We start from the raw sequence: 21015 nt of genomic DNA, 5'->3' as shown, positions 1-21015 counted from the left end.
GTGCATATAATAAATCTAAAAAAGGAAGAAAATGATGCCTATTCATTACAATACTTTTCCAATGGCCCCCAAATCTTTACGAAGTTATTATAATTTCCTTTTTGCAACGCTATTGCTCTTTCCATCTTAAAAATATGACATAACGAATTCCACCAGAATGTGTAACTAAGATTACTGTAATTTTTCCAGTTAGGTTTCGGTAGTTAAAACTGCCTTCTTCATGGGACAAAACAACTAAAAAAAACATAAAAGTATAACCATAATCCAATAAAAAATATGACCAAACAAACACAATAATATAATATATATATATATATATTTTTTTTTTTTTAGTGCAGGAAGAGGCGGTCGGAGCATACAGTGAGTGATTTCCTGCACTCGCTGGCGCTTCGGCTGTTCTCTCCTGCCTCTCCCGCTGCCCTCTCCAGTCTCCCCATGAAAAACCATATTTGCGGTTTTTCAAGATTCACTGGGGTTCCTGGAACGGAACCCCCGCGAATATCAGGGGAGTACTGTATGATTAGCAAAATACCTATAATTATGACAAATGCTACAATCACCCAAAGATCATATGAAGGGGTGTACAAAAGGGGCATTCCCCTTTACTGTGACTCAAACAGCATGTTCATTCAGAAAGTAAGTCACTCACCAGCAATACTCCCTCTAAGGACTGGCTTGGTGCATGCACATTTTTATTTTTGTTTGAACGATAAGTTTAAAAATATTTTTTTTGATTAAGAAATTAACTTTTGTGAGCAACTTTGTTAAATATGTGAACAACGCTTCTAGAATGTATGGATTATAAGTAAGATTGTCAAGTGATTTGTTTAAAAATGTTTCTGATTGAATATTATATACTTGTAAGACTTGAAAGATATAAGAATATATAGATGATTGTCGTAAGATATTTTTATGTGGTATATATTAGTTGTATATGAATTTGGGAGGGGGGTGGGAGTTAAATCTTCTTGGTGTATGATATTGAAAATTTTTCAAGTGATGTTGTATTATATTTGGTTGATATTTACTGTACACTTGATGTAAGTTTAAAAATGAATAAAGAAATTATAAAAAATAAAAAAAAAGACTTGAAAATGAATAAAGATTTTATATACAGCAATTGCTCAGGTGCTCTGCTTAGAGGGAACATAGCTCACCAGTGACGTCACTTCCTGAGTAAGGAAGCTCACTCCCCTCAGGAGGAAAAGCAATATGTTATATAATCATGTGATATGATAAATGTGGCCATCTCTGGGAAAAGGTGACTAAAGTAGCAAAGGAAAGATTAGGTTATTACCTTGGTAATCTTTCTATTACACAAACACATTATTCCTGAGCCTTAAGGCAGTCAATCTATTCCCGTGAGAATTATTGTAGAAAGCCTCATTAGTATCCTTTAGCTTACCTCCCTTCTTTCTACACTGTCCTCCCCTCATTTCGTACCAAAGCAGATGGTCAGCTCTAGAGAGGAAACAGAATAGGGAGGGGTACAGGGACTCTCCCCGAGAAACATGTCTGTTATGCTCATATTATTAACATATAGAAACATAGAAAATGACGGCAGAAAAGGGCCATGACCCACCCCCTTGATTCTACCCCCCTAGAGATCCCACATGCGTATCCCATTTACTTTTAAAATCTGGCAGAATATTGGATAAGATAAGGGGGGGTGGGATTATGACGGATAATATAATGATAGTTGTTATTTATTGGTATATGGGTGGGAGGGGTGGTTTTCTTATATAATTATTTATTTGGAACAATACAAATAAGAATGTCAAGTGATGAATTAAGGTATTTCTTTTTTTTTTTTGTTTTATAAATCTTTATTCATTTTCTTATGTTACAAGTGTTTTAAATAAATTCATTATAAACTTGAATAATCACACTTGATTAACTTACAAATTAATATCAAATTTAAAATTTCTTTAGAAAATCAATATTTTATAAAGTTATAATATTATGTAAGAAATTTAAATTAATATAATTATTATTGAATATAATAATCTCCCCTCCCTCCCTCCCTATCAATACTGAATGAGAAATCTTTATTCATTTTCATATGTTACATCAACAATATAAATTCATACTAATATTTCAGAAAACTAAATTTATATAATTCTTAATTAATATAATAATATCCCATCCCCTCCCCCCTCCCTTCTATTCAGTAATACATGAATAAAATTTTTAAATGCTATTCTTTCCATATTTCATATTATAAATCAAGTATTAATATATTATATAATATTTAGAGATATAATCCCTTTTTCTTCTAATCAAATTCTATACATGGGAAAATTAATCATTCTTTACAATATTCAGTTAATGGTCTCCATATTTTTTGAAATTTATCTATATGTCCTTTTTGTGTTGCTATAGTGAGCTCCATTTTGTATATATGACATACAGAATTCCACCAGAATGTATAATTTAATCTGTCATGTTTTTTCCAATTGAATGTGATTTGTTGTATTGCTATTCCAGTTAAAATAAAAAGAAGTTTGTTATTACTTGATGATATTTGACTTCTTGCTCTCATAGTTGTTCCAAATAATATGGTATCATATGTCAAGGCTACCGGATTTTCTAACATCCTATTTATTTGGGGCCAGATTGATTTCCAGTATGTTAAGATGAATGGACAATAGAATAAAAGATGATCTAATGTCCCAATTTCAACATGACAGTGCCAGCATCTATTTGACCTAGAGCTATCTATTTTTTGTAATCTAACAGGGGTCCAGAAAGCTCTATGTAAAAGAAAAAACCAAGTTTGTCTCATAGATGCTGATACCGTACATTTTAGCCTCCAAGACCAAAGTCGTGGCCATTGAGATGCACTAATTTGGTGCTTTATCTCAATGCTCCAAATGTCTCTAAGACCATTTTTTGGTTTTTTATTTATATATTCGGATATTAATTTATACCACTGTGCAGCTTCATGACCTGTTGAATTAATCTGGAAACACAGGAATTCCAAACTGTGATAATTAGTAAGATTTTTCCATTCAGGGAACCCTACCTGAATGGATTGCTTCAATTGCAACCATTTAAAATATTGTGTTTTTTTAAGATCAAATTTATGTTGCAATTGTGAAAACTCCAGCAACTTTCCATTTTTTATTATATCATCTAAAATACGAATACCTGCTGTCATCCAGTTTTTCCAGATTATTTTGAAACCGCCTATTTTGATCTTGGGGTTTAACCAAATCGTTTGAGTTGTTGATTTACTAATTGGAATAGGAGTTAGATTACTTATATATCTTAAAGTTTTCCATGTATCCATGAATATTTTATGTTCTTTGTATAGCCTTGGCATTTTGATACTAACTACATGACTGAGACGTAAAGGAAACATGAGTCTCCATTCAAGCCAGAACCAATCTGGAATATTATCAGTGGGCTCTGGGAGGATCCAATACATACCTTGACGTAAAATATAGGCTTGATGATACCTATAGAAGTTGGGAAAATTTACCCCTCCCTCCGCAATTGGTCTTTGTAATGTCACTAAAGCAATTCTGGGATTTTTCCCGAGCCAAATAAATTTTGTCAATACCTTATTTAACTTTGTATAAAAAGAATCTTGAAAGAAAACTGGTATCATTCCCATTTGGTAACAAACTACAGGTAAGATCATCATTTTAACTGTTTGTACTCTTCCCCACCAAGATAATGTAATGTAATGTAATGTAATTTATTTCTTATATACCGCTACATCCGTTAGGTTCTAAGCGGTTTACAGAAAATATACATTAAGATTAGAAATAAGAAAGGTACTTGAAAAATTCCCTTACTGTCCCGAAGGCTCACAATCTAACTAAAGTACCTGGAGGGTAATAGAGAAGTGAAAAGTAGAATTAGAGGAAAAATAAAAATAAAATAAACATTTTAACAAGACAGCATTGATCTAAATACTTTGGAAGGTAGAAGAGAGGAGAGAAAGGAATAGAAGCAGAAGGGGGAGCCGTTGAACAGTAGAATTCTGGAGAAATTTAAATGATAGAAATAGAATAATGTAAATAAATGTAAAGGATTCCATTGTTCACACATCTCTGTCACTTTTTGTAATAAACATTTTTCATTAATTTTCATTGTGTCTTCTAAATCTTTTGAAATCCAAATTCCAAGATATTTAATAGTATCCTCCTTCCAAACAAAAGAGAATGTATTACATAAACCTTTTGTACAGTGTACATTTAAAGGAAGTATTTCTGATTTATTCCAATTTATCTTATATCCTGAAAACTTTCCGAATTTATCAATTAGTTCAAGCAATTGTAGAATGGTGGATTCTGGATTCCTCAAATATAATAATAAATCATCAGCATAGGCTGATATTTTGTATTCTCTATCTGAATGAGGTATACCTTGTATTTCCTTTACTTGTTGGATTGCTAATATTAAGGGTTCTAAAACTATATCAAACAGTAAAGGAGACAAGGGACATCCTTGTCTAACTCCTCTCTGTAGATTACATTTTTCTGAAAATGTATTATTTATATATAATCTAGCAGAGGGGGAGCTATTTAATGTTTGTATCATTTGTATGAATCCAGGATTTATACCAAACCATTCCATAGCCTGATACATAAATGTCCATTCTATTCTATCAAAAGCCTTTTCTGCATCTAAAGAAACAGCAAAAGTAGGCTCATTCATTTTCTTTGTTAAGTATAACATATGGAATGCTAATCTGGTATTATGAGATGAATGTCTTTGAGCAACAAATCCTGTTTGAGGCATACCTATAATATGGGGAAGAGCATTAGCCAATCTTAATGCAAGTATTTTTGCTAATATTTTTCCATCTACATTTATTAAAGATATTGGCCTATAGTTTGAAACCAATGTGGAATCTTTATTTGGCTTTGGTAAAACAATAATTAAAGATTCTGCTATAGTGCCATTTATATATCCTTTATTAAGTTGATATTGAAAAAGATTTAATAAATAGGGTAATAATAAATTTTGAAATGTTTTATAAAATTCCACTGTATATCCATCACCACCTGGAGCGGATCCAACTCTAAGGGATTTCAAAGCTGTTTCTAATTCTTTTAATGATATTGGCTCTTCCAAACTTCGTTTTATATGTTCAGGAACTTTTGGACCCTCTAACATTTTCAGAAATTCTAAACCATCTTTTTCTTTATTTAAATAAGTCTCGGAAGTATAAAGAGATTTATAAAATTTTAGAAATTGTTTTAAGATAGGTTCAATTTGTGTTAATGTGTCACCTTTTTCATCTTTTATAGCAATTATTTTTGATTTCTTTTTTTTCGCTTTGAGATAATTTGCCAATATTCTTCCCGACTTATTTGAGTTTCCATAATACAATGCCTGCTGGGAGAATAAATCTTTTCTTATCATCTTTGATGAGAATTCATTGTATTTTACTTTAAGTTTTAATAATTCTTGTTGTATAGAATATTCCCATTTTTCTATTAATTTTGATTCTAAAATTTTTATTTCTGTTTCCAAATTAGAAAATTGTTTTCTATTTTGTTTATTAAGATAAGCCGAATAAGAAATAATTTGTCCTCTTATTGATACCTTAAAAGCATCCCATAATATTTCCCTAGAGATTTCATCTTTATCATTTATTTGAAAATACTCTTTCATTTTTGTTTGAAAATTCTCATAGAATATTGGGTCAGCAAGCAATGTATTATCAAATTTCCATATTGGTCTATTTGTATTTTGATCTGTGATTTTAATTTCAATCCACACTCCACCATGATCAGATAATATGATTGGATCAATGGCAGCTTGTGTTACTTGATGTGCTAGGTGTTTTGATATAAATATATAATCTATTCTTGAAAAAGAATTATGAACATGAGAACAGAAAGAAAATTCCCGTCCATTAAAATGAAGTATTCGCCAAATATCTGTCAAATTACAAGTTTGTACCAAATTATCTAGTCCCATCGATTTCATATATCTACTTGGGTTTTTGTCTAATAAAGGATCCATAACAGCATTAAAATTCCCAGCTACTATTAGATTTGAAGTAGCCAGTGGTAAGATCAGTTGTTAAAGAGTCTTAAAAAATTCATTTTGTTTTGAATTAGGGGCATATATATTAAACAACGTCATGGTTGTATTTCCCATGCATATTTCCACTTTTACCCATCTGCCATGAACATAAATTAATTAAGGTATTTCTGAATGAATGTTGTACACTTGTTATAATTTTTGAAAATGAATAAAGATTTTAAAAAAAAAAATCTGGCACGCTGCTGGCCATAATCACCTGAAGTGGAAGTTCATTCCAATGAGCAACCACCCTTTTGGTGAAGAAATACTTCCTGGTGTCGCCATGAAATTTCCCGCCCCTGATTTTCAGCGGATGCCCTCTTGTGGCAGAAGGTCCTTTAAGAAAGTAGATATCTTCCACCTCGATACGGCCCGTGATATATTTAAACGTTTCAATCATGTCTCATCTCTCTTTACGTTCCTCGAGTGAGTATAGCTGCAATCTATTCAGCCTTTCCTCATATGGGAGATCCTTGAGCTCCGAGACCATCCTGGTGGCCATTCGTTGAACTGACTCAACTCTCAGTACATCTTTTTGGTAATGTGGCCTCCAGAATTGTACACACTATTCCAGATGAGGTCTCACCATAGATCTGTACAACGGCATGATGACTTCGGGATTCCGGCTGACAAAACTTCTACGGATACAACCCATCATTTGTCTAGCCTTTGATGAAGCCTTCTCCACTGATTGGCAGTTTTCATGTCTTCACTAATGATCACCCCTAAATCACGTTCTACTTTTGTCCTAGTTAAGGTCTCATCATTTAGTGTGTAAGTTCTGCATAGATTTCTGCTGCCAAGGTGCATGACCTTACATTTTTTAGCATTGAAGCCTAGCTGCCAAGTCGATGACCAATGTTCCAACAGAAGTAGGTCCTGCGTCATACTGTCGGGCAAAGTGCTTTTACTTGCATAGTTTGACATCATCGGCGAATAATGTTATTTTACCTTTAAGCCCTTGAGTCAGGTCTCTTACAAATATGCTGAAAAGGATTGGGCCCAAGACCGAGCCCTGCAGCACTCCACTGGTCACCTCCGACGTTTTGGAGAGGGTACCGTTTACCACCACTCTCTGAAGTCTACCGCTTAGCCAATCATTGACCCATGCAGTTAATATTTCTCCTAATCCCACCTGCGGTGTGGGACGCTATCAAAAGCTTTACTGAAGTTTAAGTACACGACGTCTAGGGACTCCCCCTCATCCAGCTTTCTTGTTACCCAGTCAAAGAAGCTAATTAGATTGGATTGGCAGGACCTTCCCTTGGTAAATCCATGTTGGTGGGGATCCCATAGATTCTCCTCATCCAGGATCGTATCTAATTTATGTTTAATTAGTGTTTCCATGAGTGGGATGTGTTTCCATGGATGTGGGACTCACTGGTCTGTAATTCACAGCCTCTGTCCTGCAGCCCTTTTTGTGGAGTGGGATGACATTAGCTGTTTTTCAGTCTAAGGGGACTCTTCCCGTACTCAGGGAAAGATTGAAGAGCACAGATAATGGCTCTGCCAGGACATCACACAACTCTCTAAGTACCCTGGAGTGTAGATTGTCCGGTCCCATGGCTTTGTTCACTTTGAGTCTTGATAGTTCGCAGTAGATGCTGCTTGGTGTAAATTTGAAATTCCAAAACGGGTGACCCAAGCTTTGCCTTGCTTGCAACTGTGGATTGGATCCCAGCGCCTCACAGGTAAAGACTGAGCAGAAGTATTCATTTAGTAGTTCGGCTTTATTGGAATCCGATTCTACATAATTCCCGAATTGTTTCTTAAGGAGTACTATTCCATCTGTGTTTCTTTTTCTATCACTAATATACCTGAAGAAGGATTTATCCCCCTTCTTAATGTCCTTTGCTAGAGTCTCTTCTATTCAAAGCTTGGCCTCTCTGACTGCCGTTTTGACAGCTTTAGATCTGACCAGATAGTCTTCCTTTGCCTCCCCTTTTCCTGATTGTTTGTAGGAAATAAAAGCTTTTTTCTTTTCTTTAACGAGGTCCGAAATCTCTGCAGTGAACCACTGGGGTCTGTTGTTTCTCCGTCGTTTGCTTACTGTTTTTTATAGCGGTTCGTTGCCTCGTGTAGGGTAGATTTCAGGGTTGACCACATAGCCTCTACATTATCGGTTTCAGCTTGGTCTTGCAGCGCCTGACGGACAAAATCTCCCATGCGTTTGAAGTCAGTGCCCCGAAAGTTAAGGACCTTTGTTGTTGTGTTCGATCTAGTGAAACCTTTCCTGAGGTTGAATCATACCATGTTGTGGTCGTTGGAGGCCAGCGTATTGCTTACCGAAACTTCCGAGACGCTTTCTCCGTTGGTGAGTATCAGGTCCAGTATCGCCTGGTCCCTAGTGGGCTCCAATACCAGTTGTTTGAGTCGTGCTCCCTTTATGGAGGTTAATAGCCTTCTGCTGCCGCTGTTTGTCGCAGAAAGTGTGTTCCAATCTGCATCGGGCATATTGAAGTCCCCTAACAGTACTGCATCGGGCATATTGAAGTCCCCTAACAGCAAAGTGATGTTGTCTATGTCTTCGATTAATTCTTTTTTTTATATATCTTTATTCATTTTTAATCTTTCAACAAGTGTACATATTAAAACCACACAAATTCTTGAAAACATCACTTGTAAATCATTCAAGAAAAACAAAAATTGTATATATATAAACATAAAAACCACCCCTCCCCATTATTATTATTAATAATCACAATAGCTTAAGAACCCTTCCCCCTCTCTACTATTCACGATGTATATTTCAATAGAGTAACTGGTGTTTAATCATCACAAAAAGATGTCAATGGCCCCCATATTTTATTAAATGTCTTATAATTTCCATTTTGTACAGCTATTGACCTTTCCATTTTGAATATATTAATTCTATATCCTTGTCTTCCTGTTGTCTTGGAGGTCTGTATACCACACCAAGATACAGGCATTTTTCGTTTCCTCTTGCCAGGTTCACTCAGAGGGATTCCCCGGTGTACTTAACATCTGTGATTCTGGTAGTTTTGATGTCTACTTTAGTGTATAGTGCTACCCCTCCTCCTAACTTGCCCTCCCTGTCTCGACGAAGTAAGTTGTAACCCGGTATAACCATATCCCACCCATGTGAGTCTGTGAACCAAGTCACGGATATCACCACTACGTCTAGGTCGGCGTTCATTATTTCTGTCTCCAAATCCAGAATTTTATTGCCCAAACTGTGTGCATTAACATACATAGCCCTCCATACCTTATGTTTGCTAAGTCCCTGTGGAGAGTTTCCCGCCTGAGCTAGTGTGACTCCTAAAGTATTGTTTTCAGTGTGTGTACTTACCTCGGACTAAGAGTTGCGACTCACCTCCTCAGGATAGTTACTTTTTGCGCTGGTATGTGAGTGGGTACCCTCCCCCAACTTACCTAGTTTAAAGCCCTACGAAGTAGGCGGACTAGCTGGCCCACTTCTTCTGTCTGCGTAGAGACTGTAGTGTACTGCTGAGGGATGGCCTCGGTCTGCATAGAGACCTCTGTCCACCGTCCTGGGTTATCCTCCGTCTGCACGTAGGCCGTGGCCATCCCCTGGATCCCTTCGGTGACTGGAATGCTGGTCTTGACTGTAGTCTTGGTGCTTCTTGTCCTCCCAGCCATTTTCAAGTTGTTATTTAGGTCTGCCTGCTTGGCTTCCTATTCAAGCCGTCCATCCTTCAGATGCATGCGCAGGACCTCTGAACTAGAGAACTGCGCGGGGACAGAAATCCCACCCATCCCCACCTGTCCCCGCAAAAGTCCCACCCGTCCCGTGAGGACTCCCACCCATCCCCACCCGTCCCCGCGAGGAATGCCTCCGTCCCCACCCGTCCCCGCGAGGAATCCCCTACGTTCCCACCCGTCCCTATAAACTTCAGAAATAGTTATTTCAGTTAATTATGCTACTGAATTAAAGGCTCTGGTAGAAACCCATTTAAAAATAAGCAAAAAGACTTTATTAATTTGGAAATATTAATTGGGAAGAATACATACTTTGTAAATGGGTTTCTACCAGAGCCTCTAATGTTTATAAATTTTTATCAACACAACTAATATACTACTTTATCCTGAAGCAAAAAAAAAAGAATTTTTTTTCCTACCTTTGTTGCCTGGTTTCTGCTTTCCTCATGTTCTCATTCAATTCCTTCCATTCACTGTCTCTCTTCTCTCTGCGTCTTCCATTTGCTCTGTTACTGTGCCTCTCCCTTTCTCCCCCCTTCCAAATTGGTCTGGCACCCATCTTCTTCCCTCCGCTCCCCCCATAGTCTGGCATCTCTGTCTTCTTCCCTGCCAGCGTCTTCTCCCCACTCTCTCTTCCCCATTTCCTTTCAGCGTCCTTCTCCCCCCATCTTCCCCATGTCCTGTCAGCATCCTTCTCCCTCCTCTGTCTTCCACATATGCTTTCAGTGTCATTCTCCCCCCTGTCTTCCCCGTGTCCTTTCAGCGTCCTTCTCCCCCCTCCCGTCCTCCCCATGTTCTTTCAGCATCCTTCTCCACCCCTTTGTCTTCCCCATGTCCTTTCAGCGTCCTTCTCCCCCTTCTGTCTTCCCCATGTCCTTTCAGCGTCCTTCTCCCCCCCCCTGTCTTCCCCCATGTCCTTTCAGGGTCCTTATCCCCCCCTCTTCCCCATGTCCTTTCAGGGTCCTTATCCCCCCCCCCTCTTCCCCATGTCCTTTCAGGGTCCTTCTCCCCCCTCTGTCTTCCCCATGTGTTTTCAGAGTCCTTCTCCCCCCTTCCTGTCCTCCCCATGTCCTTTCAGCGTCCTTCTCCACCCCTTTGTCTTCCCCAGTGCTTTCAGCATCCTTCTCCCCTCTCAGTTTTACCCATTTCCCTTAAGAGTCTTTTCTTCTCCACTCCACCTTTCCTTCCTTTCTCCCTCCCTGCCCCTTACCTTTGTGGCGCTTCCCCACCCGACCGACAACAGAACAGACCCAGTCGGACAAACCTCCCTGCCCTGTAGCCGTGGATCTAAATTACCTTCTTACAACAGCTGGAGTACTGAAGCTGCTGTAAGAAGGTAATTTAGATTTGCGGCTACAGGGCAGGGAGGTTTGTTGGCCGGGCCTGTTGTCGGTCGATCGGGGGACCTGACCGGCTGTGCACACTCACTTCCCCCCACCCTCCCCCCCATGGCTGCACCCGGGGCGGACCGCCCTCCGCTTTGGAAGCCACTGCCTTCTCCCTACCTGCCCTGCCGCACACAGCCGACCGGAAGTCTTCACAATGTCAGCGCTGATGTCGGAGGGAGGGCTTTGCCATACTGTGTGCTGCTTGAGGTACTTATTTATATTATATGCCACATATTCTACAATTCTATGCGGATTACAAATTATTCAGGTACTCAAGCATTTTTCCCTATCTGTCCTGTCAGGCTCACACTCTATCTAATGTACCTGCAGACAGCTTACAGAGAGAACTTTCTACCTCAAACAAGTCTGCTTGTCTCTTCAGACTGCCTCTCGGGCCCGACTGGCCAGAGATCTCAACCCCCACCGGAACCCTGCACATGCAGTTGCGGGGAGGAAAGCAGTCAGCCCTGATCCTGAAAAACTCAGCCTGCGCTCAAGCCCACTGCGAACAGAACCTGGGGCGAACCTTGCTCCCATGGGACCAGTCCCTGAGCTCCCAGACTGTTAGTGCAGGCTGTCCAAGTGGGTGCACTGCAAGGCAGTCTGCTCCTTGGACGCAGATCTCTGACCTTAGAGTCTGCACTCTCCTGCAGCCAGAGATGTCCCCATATTGGGATCCTCAGCACTCAGAGAATGACACGGTGACAGAATTTATCCCGTCCCTGCGGTTATTTTCAGAGAAACACGGTAATAATTGATGTATGCTTATTTATGTGCAAAGACCCCGATTCTGTAAAAGATGCATCTTAGATTATTGCAATATTATATACTTGGGATCCTTTAAGAAAACCAAAATTACATTAGGCTTAACTATACATTCTGGTGGAATTCGTTATGCCATATTTATAAAATGGAAAGAACAATTGCCATACAAAAAGGGAATTATAATAATTTTAAAAAGATTTGGGGGCCATTGACAAATTATTGTAATTAATAGACATCATTTTCCACTGAAAGTACATTTATACATAGAGGGGAGGGGGATGGTATAAAGTTCTTTTAAAGGTTTCATCAATAGATAAGAATACAATATTTATATATTTTGAATTAAAATATTTGTGGGAAGGGTGGGTGGAGAGGGAATAAATTTATGTATGTAAGATGACTTTGAAATAATTTCAAGTGATGTGTAAAAGTTTCAAATGATGTAATATTGTGTACTTGATGTAAGATGAAAAAACGAATAAAGAATTTTGAAAAAAAAAAAAAAAAAGAAAACCAAACAATTGAGAGTCATTCAGAATGCTGCCATCCGTCTCATTTATGGTCTCAAAAAATTGGATCATGTAAGCCCATATTACAAAAAACTACACTGGCTGCTGATGGAATCAAGAGTCATTTTCAAGTTTGTCGCCTCTGCTTCAAAACCATAACAGGTTCATCCCCAATCTACCTGTCACACCATTTTGAATTTCCAGGCACCACTTGCACACGTAGTGCCTATCTGTTTGCTTTTCCATCCTTGAAGTGCTGTATCTACAAGAAATTCCTTGACAGATCATTATCATTCTAAGCAGGCAAATGGAATAAAAGTTTAATCAACTTCATTTCAAATGCACCCTCCTACCAAACCTTCAGGAAATCAATTAAAACCTATCTCTTTGATAAATTTCTCTGACTCCTTTCCTGCCTTGTTGTATCTTTGAAATGCTTACGGATAAATCTCGACTACTTTTGGCATGCTAATGTAATTTGAAAGTCTTTTTCTGTAACATCGCTGTCTGTATATAGTCTCTTCCTCTGTAAACCGTTCTGAACTGCTTGTGGTATTGCATTATACAAAAATAAAGTTATTATTATTAACCGTGGGAAACCATCCCCATGCCATTCTTTAAGGAAACAAGGAAAAATAAGAGTATAAATGGGCACAACCACTGACCCTGAAGCCTTGCATTGAAGAATGTTGGTGTACAAGGACTGATGCTGAGATAGACACTAAAGACACGGGATGGTTTCCTGTGTCATTTTCTATAAGCAACACTGAAAAGCCTCACAAACAGTAAGCAAAAAGCAAATTTAATAGAAAGATAAACATGAGCAGAAAAGACAGACTTGCTTGTAGAGAGACAACTGAGGAATTGGAGGACAGCCCGGAGAGATAGGGGGTGGAACAAAAGAATGCTAATGAGATGGCTCTCTACAGAATTCTCACAGGAATCAATTCACTACCCGAAGGCTCCGGAATAATGTGTCTATTGCACTAGAATTCAAAATGTTGAGACTGGCAAATTTTTCATGTAATGGGTCCATAAGCAGACTAAAAAAAGTTACATGTTTGATTTGAACTTTTTATTGTTTCACAGAAAAGATTGGCATTTGGACTACTGTTTAACAGAATTTACTAAAACCTCATTTTTTACATTTCTGGTGACTTTAGTCACCTTTTCGCCAGAGATTGTCACAAATTCTTTGAAATTGTCATACACTTACTAGTAGTGTGTGTGCAGCTATTTTATTGGCCAGGTCGCTAGGCATACCCATCTTAACAGCACCTTCCGCCAGCGCTTCAGCAAACATGTAAACCTGCAAGAAAGAAAACAAGTAGAATAAATAGTTTTCTTCCAGTATTTGTTAAGTGTGAAATGTGAGGAAGGTGGAAGGAGAGCAGCTTAGCAACCCGATCAGTCCATTCTTGCTCTACTACAGCTCTGCTCTCAGACAGGGCATTACGACAGCGAGTGTTCTATGGAAACCAACTCTTCAGCTGGTTCCTCAGACACAGAAAGTTGCTAAAATATTTGGGGGAAAAACATGGGAGAAAGATGAATACGAGAACTGTAGTAAATGACAACAATCAAGCATTTAGTGTTGCAAACAATAATGCTGATTCTAACAAGCGGCAAAGAAAAAAGAATAACAAAAATGGAGGAATAAAGAGATTATGCTCTTATCTTATATATACAGTATATATATTTTCCAGTAGATAGGTACGTCAGACAAGACAAATGGGTTAACTCTCCATGACTGCAAGCCATCTGCAGTAGGAATCCACTTCAGATTTTTTTCTGGGTTCCTCCTACTTCACTGCCACCGACAGTTAGTACCCAAGCATGCAAGAGCTCCAACCATAGGACAAAAGAGGAGACTCCTCAACAATAATTTATTTTGCAGGCGCGTAGGGGTCCATAACACTCTATGCAACAAAAACATCCATGTTTGATTCATAGATGCTGACCTTGTAGACCTTAATCTCCAGGACCAAAATCGTGGCCATTGAGAAGCAGAAATTGTCTGTCCAATCTCAATACTCCAAATATCCCTAAGTCCAGTTTTCTTTTTTTTTATTTAAAAATCCATATAACAATTTATACCATTTTGCGGCTTGGTGACCCAAGAAAGATAGTATTAGATCCAATAGATGCTGGCATTGTAGAATAGAAGTAGGGACGTTAGATCATTTAATTTTTTTCTGTCCCTGTGTAAATGCTTTTTGGAATTTAATTTGGCCCCAAATTAATAAGTTACTAGAAAATCATGTAGGACTCTCATATGATACCATACTATTTGGCACTGCAATGAGAACTCAAGAGCCCGATTTCAGCAAATAATAACAAGCTGCTATTAATATTGACAGGAGTCGCCATGCAACAAATTACTCAAAATTGGAAGGATTATACCAAATTAAATTATACATTCTGGTGGAACTCTGTATGTCATATATACAAAATGGAAAAAGTGTTAGCGTTACAACAAGGGAATCTTCAAAATTTTAAGAAAATTTGGGAACCATTGACTAATTATTCTAATGATCAGATTTCTTAGCACATTTGTAGTAGGTATATAGGGATGGGGTGGGATATGTATAATTTTTGGAAATAGGAGTTGAGAAAAAGGGGAGGGATTTATCATTTATGATAGGATGTATTGATTGTAATTACAAATGTCATGTAATAATTAATTATATTATGTGTGATTCAATTGCTGTAAGAATGAAAAATTAATAAATAAAAAATAAAAAAAACAATAATTTATTTTTTGTATACCGCTATACCAAAAGTTCAAAGCGGTTCACAACAAAGTAAAAAACACATACAATCAATATATATAGAGTACATTAAAATAGTCAAAAAATGCATCAATTAAAAAGTTAAAAAGCAGGAGAAGTTAAACAGTACCACAACTAAGAAGTAAACATGTCAAACAGGCATGTCTTTAGTGATTTTCTAAAATCAGAATAAGAAGTAGCCTCTAATATAGGTTTTCCAAGCCATGTATTCAATTTAGTGACCTGGAATAGTAAAATTCTATCAAAAAACTTCTTATATTGACATGATTTTAGAGAAGGGTAATTAAATAGATTTATTCTACGTGTGCTCTTATTAGAATAGTTCAAAGAAAACTGAGAAGCAAGATAATTTGGTAGCATCCCCCAAACTGCTTTGCAACAATACAGAAAAACTTGAACAGAACTCTGGACTCTACTGGCAACCAGTGAAGTTTTTGATAAAAAGGGTAATGTGCTCCCATTTTTTTAGTCCAAAAATGAGGCGAACTGCAGTGTTCTGAATTAGTCTCAGTTTTTTGACTATTTTTTTGTAAACCCCTAAATATATATTGCAGTAATCTAGAATACTCAAAATGGATGTCTGCACCAGCAAACGAAATGAAGGTTCATCAAAAAACTTCTTGATGGCGTGGAGCTTCCATAAAACTGAAATACATTTCTTAAACAGTAGGTCTATATGTTTTTCCAGAGTCAGATGTTTGTCGAGAGTTACACCCAATATTATATTCTTGCCCGCTCACACTAAGGACTGGGACGACTAGGGCTCTATATCAATGCTTTTACTGTCCTGGTCTGGGTCCTCAGTAATAGGAGATGTTTCTTCATGTCTAGGGAGGACCAGATCTGGATCTAGTGGAGGCCTTTGGTCTCGGAGAGGTCGCGACTATGTGCAGGCTGTTTAAGCCCTCAGTGCTTTTGGAGGTAAACATAGAATCCCTCCAGGAAGATACAGACTCCGCAGTCCTCAGCTGCACAGTGCTTGCTTATGAGCAGCACAAAAGCACAGACTATGTTTCCACTTTTATTAAGACATTACAGAAATGCTAATGGACCATTAGGAGGTCCCACGCTGCTCCTTGTGACCCTGGGCAAGTCACTTAATCCCCAATTGCCCCAGGTACATTAGATAGATTGTGAGCCCACCAGGATAGATAAGGAAAATGTTTGAGTACCTGAATGTAAACCACTTAGGCTTTAAATGGTATATAAATACTTAAATAAACAAACATGTAATAGCAACAGTCTGCCCAACCTGATTCAATCTAAAAATTTGTTGGTTTTTTTTCTTCTTCTTCTTAGCTATTTCTGGGCAAGAATCCAAAACTCTGCCTGGTACTGTTCTTAGGTTCCAACTACTGAAGTCTCCGTCCAAGCTCACTCCAGTCCATCTACACCCTCCCAGCCATTGAAGCCCTCCCCAGCCCATCCTCCCCCAAAAGGCCATATACAGACACAGACCGTGCAAGTCTGCCCAGTACTGGTGTTAGTTATTCAATATTTACTATTCTTTTCTGATTCTAGATCTTCTGTGTTCATCCCACGCTTTTTTGATCTCCGTCACTGTTTTCGTCTCCACCACCTCTCTTGGGAGCGCATTCCAGGCATCCACCTCCCTTTCCTTAAAGAAGAATTTCCGTACATTGCTCTTGAGATCTATTTGCATGCATTGCTTTCAATGCATATTCATTGGGGAAATCCTGAAAACCAGATAGAAATACAACTCTCGAGGACCGGAGTTCCCTACCCCTGCTCTAGGGTATATATATTCAGGGCTTCCAGTCTCTCCTCATTCGTCTTTTGGCGCAAACCTCCTATCATTTTCATCGCCCCCCTCTGGACTGCTTCATGTCATCTTATGTCCTTTGCCAGATACGGTCTCCAAAACTGAACACAATACTCCAAGTGGGGCCTCACCAACGACCTGTACAGGTCAACACCTTCGTTCTTCTACTGGTTATGCCTCTCTTTACACAGCCCAGCATCCTTCTGGCAGCAGCCACCGCCTTGTCGCACTAAAATAGCAATAGCCAACAGAAGCATCAAAGGAGCTCAGGTAGTACCCCTGGAGATGCTAAAACATATTATACAGTACTAGTGTTTAAGCCCGTTACATTAACAGGTGCTAGTAAAGCCTCCTTCCCTTACATGTCCCCTATTTTCAGCCTCAGCTCTAAACCCATTTTCCCCCCCCCAGCCCCCTTCTCCCATCTGTTCCCTTTCAGCCCGAGCCACCTTTTCTCACCAGCAGCATTTCCCTCCCCACTCCACTTCCCTGTCCAGCAGCACCTCTTCCCTGCTCCCCCTGTCCCTCTTCATTGCTCCCCCGGCCCAGCAGCACCTCTTCCCTGCTCCAGCAGCACTCCTTACCTGTTTCCCCAGTCCAGTATGCAGCGTTGTGAGCATCGCAACCAGCTTTTGCGAACCTTGTAGGCCGCTATGCCCCTCGGAAGTACATTCCCTCTGACACGATCTGCGAAGTTTGGTACAGCCGGCCGCGATCCTCACAGGAGCAGCACCCAACCCTCAGCGGTGCGAAGCCCTCCTTGCAGCAGCTGCCGCCAGCGCCGTTCCGGGAAGCCCTCCTCCCGGCAGCCGCCACTCCTGCCTGGGCTTTGCAGTCCCCAGTTATGTCTCTAGCAGGATATATATTTCAAATATGATATATTCTAATGACAAAATAGAAATACAATTATTTTTTTCTACCTTTTGTTATCTCTGGTTTCTGCCTTCATCTTCTTTTCACTCTTTTCCTTCCAGTGTCTGCCCTGTCTCTTCAATCCAGATTTTCCCATTCCATCCACTGTCTGCCTTCTCCCCCTTCCATATGTATCTTGACTTCTTTCTATGTCCCTCTCCCCTTTCTATCCAGCCTGTGCCTCCTCTCTCCTTTTTACATCATTCATTCCAGCTTCACTGCTTACTTCATTTTTATCTCTCCTACACCAGATCTAGCATCTTTATCCCTCTCTTATTTCTCTGCTGATCTCCTTTCCAGCATCAATCTCTCGCTACTTTCTCATTCCTCTCTTTACACTTTCCCTCATCTGATCTCTCCATTCCACCCTGACCCCCTTTCCCCTCCTGTAATCTCTCTGCTAGCTGTTTCCTTCCTTTTTTACTTCTCCCTTCCCTCCTCCCCCTATCCAACAGTAACTCTCTTCCCATCCCAGCAGCATCTCTCCTACCTCCCTCCAGGTCCAGTAGCACCTCTCCCTTTATCCAGCAGCTTCCCAGCCTTCCAACAGTGGCTTCCTCCCCTTCCAGCAGCTCTCAGTACTTGCCTGCAGCAGCGATTTACTTAGGCAGCCTTGGGTCCATTGCCGCCTCTGAGGAAAGAAGACGTTGCCGGTGAATCACTGCCCTGGCAAGTACGAGAGCTGCTGGGAGGAAAGACAGCCACTGTCAAAGGCTCCCCATGATCTCGCTCCCGCACACGCTGACCATCTCCCTTCCACCTGCACCTTCCTGGTGGCCCTCTTCGGCGACTTGGCAGTGGCGACAATCAAGACAGGCTGCCGACGTCGGGACCTTCCCTCTCTGAGTCCCGCCTATTTTGTTTCAACTTCCTGTTTCTGAATAGGCGAGATTCACAAAGGGAAGACCCCCGATGTCGGCAGCCTGTCTTGATCACCCAAAGCTGCGTGGAACAGCAGCCTTCCGCCAATACTACTGCAGTCGGCAGGAAATTTAACCGCCGACACGATCTCGCTGGCCCTGCGTGGACCGGCAGGAGTTTTCTGCAGACCAGTGGTTGAAAAACAGTGATGTAAGGTATATATGAATGCACAAACTAGTATAGAGTCGAGTTCGTTGCCAGAAATGCCATATTTTGCGCATCTGAGATGAACTTCTGGTGCAAATGCCTCTTGAACATTGCTCTGATAAAGTTAATAAAAAATACCTGGTTGGAAATATTTGCACCATTGTCATTATTCCTGCACACCTAAGAGCAGGTCTAGCTGCTCAATATTGAGCAATCTTCTTACAGTGGTCAGAACACTGACAGCTTTCTCCGGGTGTCCCATGGGCGAGTCCACAAACCAATCTGTCAGAGGCCGGGCAAATTTCAGTTTGTATCCAGACCGAATGTTCAGAACCCACTGGCCATATGAAATCCCAACCCAGGCCTGAAGAAATGCTGAGAGCTGGCCCCCAAAATGCAGAGGGGCCACTCCCTGCCTGGCATCATTGCAACTTCTTGGTAGCTGGAGCAGTTCGGGAAGCAGAGGACTGGTTATGTCTGGGCCCTGAGAACCTCTGCTGGTAGTCCTGATAGTTTCCCTGCAACGCAGAACCGGCAGACTGTCGTGGGATCCATGAAAATTAGAGCACCCTGAGCTTCTAAAGGTTCTGGGTCTGCTATTAGGTAGAATCTTAAGATGACAATCCACCACAGAATTCATGAGGATATCCAGGCCCTTTCCAAACAATAACTATCCCTTAAAGGAAAGTTTAGCCAAAGTAGCCTTGGAAGTGGAATCACCATCTCATTGCCTGATCCAGAGCATTCTGCGGGCAGAAATGGAGTATACAACACCTTTGCCAAAACTCACATAAGGACATACATTGCATCAGCAACATAATCTGACCCAGCCAAAAGGATCCAGAGCCTCATTCTCCAGTGTACGCAGTCACGAGAGAAAAAGGTGCGTGTGACAAAGGACACCACTGAAGCAGCCTTTATGCCTAAAGTAGCTGCATCAAAAAGTCTCCGGAGGACTACATCCACACGGCAGTCCTGCATATCTTTAAGCACCACACCAGCTTCACTGGGTAGAGAGGTGTGCTTAGTAGTGCTGCCTGATTCAGGGAAAAAAATTTGATTCGATCCAGCCTATTGAATCAAATTTTTGATTCAATTCAATTTTCCTGCCCAAGTGGGTGTTTTTTTCAAACATCCTGGTGAGTTTATTTTATAACCTCTTCACCCCTTTTATAACCTCTTCATCCCCTTTGCCCTCTCCTACTCACACTGGTGCTATGATGTAAACAAAATAAATAAACAAAAAAGATATTTCCTCTCTCTGTTAAATCCTAGCTCACGTTTGCAGTCTAACACCAGCTCTGGCAGGATACATTATAACCTGCACTGAAAATGTGCTGCAGCCTGCTGCAGTTCTCTTTCAGTAGCTGGAATCAGAAAATTATTGCCTCATGATAGGAATGCCTCTGCAACGCTGATCTTCGGGCTGCCAGTCAGACCTTATGCCCGACTGTACCTCCACTCCTGTGGACCGACAGACACGCTCAGGGACGGGTGGAGGTGAGAAGACGAAGCCGGCAATCTGCGAGACACCACCATGTCTCCAACAGATGCCAAAAAACCTGTGCTCTAACCCTTGTTCAGAAGGAGGAGAAAGATGGGGGATGGCCCCGAGCAACTATGAAGTAAATTCAGGCTGGCTGACACGTGCCACCAGGGATTGGTCTCTCAGCTGCAGACTGAAGTCTGGGAAATCTTAATACAGGCAGAGCTGAGTAATTGCTCTGAGCACCAAAAACCCCGTAGAGATGAAAACTACACCAAAAAAAAAAAAACAACACAGTTGTGGAGAGCAGAACACACTCCTGCAGGCACACGTGCAGAAAGGAAAAACTGTAGAGGGAACTAAGAAGCCAAGTGAAGTAGAGCAGAGGCAAAGACAAAATTCTGGAGTGGAGTCCTTCTGCAGATGGCACACAGCCATGAGGACAGTACCCATCTGTCTAGAATGCCTCACCTATTGCACTGGAAATATATATTTTTCAAACAATTTGTTGGTGACTGTCGCATCTCATTCAGGAAGTTGCATCTCATTCAGGAAGACTTTTACAAACAAAGTTTTTGTTTTT

General features: G+C 40.2%; 1 protein-coding gene across 4 annotated transcripts in view; it reads right to left on the bottom strand.

The window, feature by feature from the left end:
* Positions 1-21015, bottom strand: part of PYCR3 (pyrroline-5-carboxylate reductase 3) — a 95510-nt gene that overhangs the window by 3417 nt on the left and 71078 nt on the right. For all 4 annotated transcript variants that reach the window (XM_033933417.1, XM_033933420.1, XM_033933418.1 and 1 more), the window contains one exon: positions 13608-13700. In XM_033933417.1, coding sequence (XP_033789308.1) covers positions 13608-13700 — 93 coding nt within the window. The remainder of the gene's footprint in view (positions 1-13607; positions 13701-21015) is intronic.

The sequence above is a fragment of the Geotrypetes seraphini genome, chromosome 2, assembly GCF_902459505.1.
Source record: "Geotrypetes seraphini chromosome 2, aGeoSer1.1, whole genome shotgun sequence".
Classification (NCBI taxonomy): domain Eukaryota; kingdom Metazoa; phylum Chordata; class Amphibia; order Gymnophiona; family Dermophiidae; genus Geotrypetes; species Geotrypetes seraphini.
The sequence above is the reverse complement of the archived record's forward strand: the minus strand, read 5'-3'. Positions and strand labels throughout refer to the sequence as shown.